The sequence below is a fragment of the Uloborus diversus genome, chromosome 9 (assembly GCF_026930045.1).
Source record: "Uloborus diversus isolate 005 chromosome 9, Udiv.v.3.1, whole genome shotgun sequence".
In the NCBI taxonomy this organism is placed as follows: Eukaryota; Metazoa; Arthropoda; class Arachnida; order Araneae; family Uloboridae; genus Uloborus; species Uloborus diversus.
The window spans coordinates 157039998-157045997 of NC_072739.1; the positions used below are offsets into that span (position 1 = coordinate 157039998).

At 32.6% G+C, this 6000-nt stretch overlaps 1 protein-coding gene across 2 annotated transcripts in view; it reads right to left on the bottom strand.

Moving 5' to 3' along the window:
- The window catches only part of LOC129229369 (probable isocitrate dehydrogenase [NAD] subunit alpha, mitochondrial), a 68825-nt gene extending 63835 nt beyond the window's left edge, over positions 1-4990 (bottom strand). For both annotated transcript variants that reach the window (XM_054863662.1, XM_054863661.1), the window contains exons 1-2: positions 4896-4990; positions 4522-4671 (exon numbers count right to left, since the gene is read on the bottom strand). In XM_054863662.1, coding sequence (XP_054719637.1) covers positions 4522-4671; positions 4896-4922 — 177 coding nt within the window. In that variant the 5' untranslated portion in view covers positions 4923-4990. The remainder of the gene's footprint in view (positions 1-4521; positions 4672-4895) is intronic.
- Positions 4991-6000: the final 1010 nt, after the last annotated feature.

Sequence of the window (6000 nt, forward strand, 5' to 3'; positions counted from 1 at the left end):
CGACGATGCCTTGGCTACTTAAAATGCGGATTGATTATTTTCGATCGTCTCAAATGGAGGAGAAAAAAAAAAAAATAGACACTTTAAAATTGCAATGGGAATGCGGAGAAAATGAAACACTTGGCGGAGCGGGCGGAGTTTTAAGATTTAGCGGAGCGACTCCGCTCAAAGCGGAGAGGTTGGCAACCCTGGACTGAACTTTTCTACTGACACCTGTTTTCACTGAATAGAGTACAAAAAGCTATCTCAAATAGAACAACAAATGAAAAACAAGTGTGGAGAATAAAGAGCAGCATAAGCTTTATGCTGCTGTTTAGTTAGTAAAATGCTATTCTGTCATCAAAGCATTAAAAACATTTTTAGAAAGCTTTCAAAAAAAAAAAAAAAAAAAAAGAAATAATAATAAAAAATAAGTAAATAAAATAAAATAATTTGCTGAAGAAAGTTTAAAAAAATAAACCAAGTGGTCAACTTATAAAGGGTTTTTTACAATACTCCAAACCAAATTTGGCGTACATTAGTGGTCAAGATAGACAGGTGGTCAAAATAGAGAGGTGGTCAAGTTACAGAGGTTTTCCTTCATTATATGAGATAGGACTAATTCCGTTCCTGACAAAAGCGGTCAACATAGACAGGTGGTCAACTTACAAGGGTGGTCAACTTTACAGGCTTTACTGTAACAGCAACAAATGAAAAGCAATAATAGAAAAGCCATAGTTTACATATCTTGACAAAAAGAGAGGTTTGAATGCTTTTCTTTCAATTTACCTCTCACTCCAATAATGTAAACAAAATAAAAAAACTTTAAAAATAATGCTTTAATATACAACTAATTTTCTATAGTTATCTCCATTTTCCTAATTTTTTTTTTACAACTGAAATTTGAGAAATAAATATTATACTTAGAGAACAATACCATATACTGTATTGATTACTACCCAATTATTTCAAGCAAAAATTTAGTGTCTTTGAAATTGGTTAATTAGCATTTTTTGTTGAATTTTGGAATGTCATGGACTTTCTCTCTCAATTTGATCTCATCCCTTTTCTGCATTATTTTAAGAAGTCTTTTTTTGTTTTGGATGTACTCCTTTTTGCCCTCTAACCACTCTCATCCTTGTGATGCATGAAATTTTAAAATATAATTCACTGATAATGGGACATCCCCCTCAATTTTATACCTCTTTCTGCATTTAGAAGCAATATAATATGCATTTGTGTATGTATATATATAACTAGCAAAAATACCCGGCGTTGCCTCGGTTAGTAATAATTATGAGAAACAATCGTTACTTGCCCTTGTTTTCTGTTTTAAGCGAAAGAATTTAAAGCAACCTTTTTGACGTGATTAAAAATCGAGCTTCTTCCTTACTCATTAAACTAAAATAGCAATAAGTATAAAGAACAAAATAGTATTTAATTAGAAACGAAAGCACGACATTTAAGCATATACAAATTTGAAGAATTTCCGAAATATGAAATTAAACTTTACATGTTTAAAAAGATTTATCTGTTAGTACTTTTTTTTTTAAATCTAAAACCTTCTCTGTATGGCTATTGATGTACGAACTGTTTTAAAAAATGCCCGTGTTTTAAATAGCCGCCCGTGTTCCCCTTACACTTGCTTTAGTTATTTTGGGAAATTTCAATTTTTGTGGGCACTTGGTGCGGTTTAAAATCTTACCAAATTTGCGAGAATCATTTTGGGGCACTTTCCATAATACTCCCCCTCCTTACTAATTTTTATTATGGAAATATTGTTGCCAGATGCTGAGATACTTTTGGTCGAAATAAAATGGCGCTAAACGGTTTCATCCGAAATGTTTCCAAAATAAGTAGTAAAATTTGGCGATTGTTTGAAATCGTGCAAAAAGAAAAATTAATGGAAGTTTTTGTGCGGTTTATGGATTTGCCTAATTTAGTTGTTGAATTATTTTTATACAGTATTTTTTTAAGTATCTTTGATTGGCGATATTTTGTTTATATGGTGAAAGCTGAGAAACATTATTACGTAGTCTTTGGGCTCAAAAACAGCGACAGTGGAAAAAACTGCCAAATGCATCAGCTACTGAAATCTTTCTGAAAAAGTTCTGGCGATATTTCTGCTGGTTGGTTGGATATAGGGAGCAAGTGCCCAATCAGCATAAATAATAATAATAAACCATTAATTACATAAGTTCCGTTTAAAAGTAAAATCATCAGCCAAATCCATTTATTTTTAGCCAATCTTGTGGAAAAACGTTACTTTAAGATTTGACTTGAGAAAAGCCTCAAAAAGTCAGACGAAACGCAAAAATATTCAACAATACAACAATTCGTGGGAGTTGAGATGACACACTAAATAATGACTTGGGTTGATGAAAGCCTTTATACAACTTAGAAACTTCGAACAGATGCTATCTTCAGCAGAAAAATTGGCGCTTTCGATGGACATATAATGTTAATATGTGCACATTTTTTTCCACCCCATATTGGGACATTTATGCAAAAATTGGGACTAAAATTGGAATAAAAAGGGAACTATCAATCGGATTTTTTTCGAACTGGTCTATAAACCTTCCCAGTACCAAACTGAACAAACGGTGAAAGTTTCAGCCAAATCTGCCGGGTAGTTTCTGAGATCTTAGGGAACAAATTTACCAAACTCCATTTTTATATATATAGATATGTATCAAGTACTTTGCCCCCCCCCACGCCGGAAAAGCTTTGAAATGGTGTACCTAAAGTTAGTTTATTGTTTTCAACGAGTCCTTAAAATGTTTTGAGAGTCCTCAAAAAGTCCTTAATTTTTACTTTTAAAAATGAGTATGAACCCTGAAAAAGGACGTTTGAAATGGAAACCTATTGTTCCGTGTGAAATTTGCCAGGGAAATTTTCTGCTGCGAAATATTCATTCATTTTTGCTGAGTATTTGTATTATCTCTATATTCTCTCTCTCTCCCTATATATATATATATATATAAACTATAATATTGCTTTTTAAAAAAATAACAAAAATAAAATGCTGATGTATTAAATTTCCATAAAAATTGTCAGTGAAATTAAAATCTTGGATTGGCCCCAGCTGCTTGGGTAGTGCATACATCTGCAAACATTTGTGTCATGAAGTTGTGTCAAGTCTAACACTAGCCATTCAAATAAAGCCATTTTTGTTTTGCACCATGCTACGATTGCATTTTCGAAGCACTGCACACAGTATTTTAATAATTATTCTGTTTGAAGTATAATATTTTTTAAAAAGTTGAATTTACATTCATCATGATTTTGATGTCTACTAAAATACTTGATGGCAAAGTGCACAATACTAGGCAGTTTTTAGATAGGAAGGGGGGATCCGTAATTAAATACTGTTCATCTTACATTAAAATTCAAAGACTTAAAATGATTAGAATTTTTTATTCGTATAGGAAAAGTAGTCACAATTATGGCCTGAAAAGTGTTGAAACACACCCAAAGCAAAGATTCAGCATTAGCTAAATGTTCCTACGGAGTTTGGAAAATGCTTAGTTGGCATAAGGGGAGGGGAGAGGGGCAATCAACCCTAAAGACAAGTGCATTTTCTGGAAGAAATGATATTCAATACTGAACTCAATGGTGGCAATCAGGGGGGAGGGGCAGGGGTGTGCACAGAAATTTCGGGGCCCGTCACAAATGACGTTTCCGGGTCCCCTTCCATGTTTGCCTCTAAATTTCACCCCTAGTTTATCAGGCCCGGGCCAACAGCTGTCTCTTCTCCCCCCCCTGCTGTGCACGCCCTGAGGGGGGGGGGTGCTCATGGTACCGAGGAATGGATGAAATCTTTGCAAGGTGTTTAAAGATGTTATTTTTCTTCTTTTTTTTGGGGGGGGGGGGGTGCAGTACTTTCTGAGAGGTGCGGCATTGGTCTTGGATGGGGGAAGACCAAGTTGAAATTGTGCCCTTTTTATAATAAATAGTGCCCCTTTCAAAGACCAGCACCCTGCCCTTTTTTTTCCTAGAGTGAACACTAAAATTATCATGAAATTCAAGATTCTATTTTTATGATAAATATTTTAATATTTACTTAAAAAAAAAAACTTTCAAGCAAAATTACCATTTTTATTTTACTTTATTTCTGAACTTTATTAATATTCTCATTATAATTATTACTATTTATTTAATTTTTGGTAGTTTATATATTTGGGGATTGATTTTTGTAACTTTAATTTAAGAAGGAAAAAAAATCCCTGTATTTTGCAGGTTTTTGGGGAAATTTTCGAAATTCCCTGGATTTTCCCTGTTTTTTTGTTGATTTTTGAATTCCCCGTGTTTTCCCCGTTTTCTTCAGGTTTCCCTGTGGCGTGGCAACCCTGTACGTCCTGGTGAGTACCAACGATCAACTGTACTAACACTTATACAGATATAATTTCTTGTTAATCTAAAATTATGGCAGAAAAGTTTCCAGCTTTCTTAGGAAATAATTTACATCACAATGTTAGCAAGTGTATTTGTTAAATTTTGCATTAAAAAAAAAAACCTGGTAAAGAACTAGGACATAAATACTTTTGCTGCTTCAAATATCTTCTGCACAGCAACTGATATCTCTGGTCCAATACCATCTCCAGGTATGAGAGTTACAGTGCGAACATTGGACTCATTACGAACAAATTGAAAGACAGGAGAATTCTTCAGAGAAGTAATTCGTGATTTGGACTGAAAGAAAAAAGATTAAATTAAAGAGGTGTACATACATAGTGTGTTTTATTACAAAAAAACAAAAACTGAGAAAATTTTTATTCTTCAAACCATACTATATCAAGAAACTATGATAACATCTTGCGATAAAACAATCGTCTAGCTATAGAAAAAGCCAAGAATGGAAATTTTCTAAGTGAAAACTAAATGATACATGTAAAATAAAGATCAATTATTCTTACCAAACATTTTCGAAATACATTAGCCATTTTAAGAAAGAATTTAAATTTATTCCTAGGTTTTGTTGACCTTGCCGGAGAGCGAAAAGACTTCTGCTTTTATCAACGTGATGCCAAATTTTGTTTAGTAATTACAGTAAAAAGTCAAAAGTTTTACATATAAAAGAAGTTTTGCAGCAAATTTCAATAAAACTTGAACGAGTAATAATCAAGCTTTCATTCTGTTTATGAAATATAAAAATTAAAATGTGTATCAACTATTTTTCTAAAATTCTAGACTTGTAAACTGCAACCGTAATATCCAAATTTTGCGGTCTCTTTAAACTTTTTTTTTTAACTGACGCACCTCTTGCTTTAAAAAACAAGTGGAATGCTGCGAATTACATTTTAAAGTTGTAAAGGTACTTGAAAACCCTATGGGGAAAGAAGTCTAATTTCTAGATAATTTATTGCGAAAGATAGCTTTAGACGAAATTCGTGCTCGATATTTTGGTTTTATGTGGAAGCATATTCGTTATAGGCCTATACAGTGGCTCCCAAAAGTCTTCGTACACCTACGACTTTCAACGAAATAGGCCCCAAATCATTAGTTAGAATTAATATTTCGGAATAGGTATTTAATTATAAGATCTATGATCAATTTTTAACAAAACTGCATGAAAATTTTTTAAAAAATATTAAAACTTAATTTTTTAAAAACCGAAAAGTGCCGGAAATTTTATCTCAAAAAAGTCTTCGTACACTTTATAAAATGTCTATATATTATTGAATAATTTAACTTTTGATTAAGTTATCAATTAGTAGAATATCATACAGTATTCATAACACCTTTTAAACGTCTGGGAATAGATTTTATTCTTTTTCTTTCTTTTTTTAGCGTAATTTCTGAGTAAGTGTTCTACCACACTTTGAGTATTACTATTTCTAGCTCTATTTTCGTTTTAAAGCCCTATTTTCGTAATCTAGCCTCCAAATATCTCTAAATACGTTACATTAAGTTACAATCTGGAGATTGAGGGGGTGTTTTCTAAACTTTAGGACAATTTTCGAGGCACTAGACGCAAACGTTGAAAATCGTGTGCTTCTTATCGTTATCTTGATAAAAAAC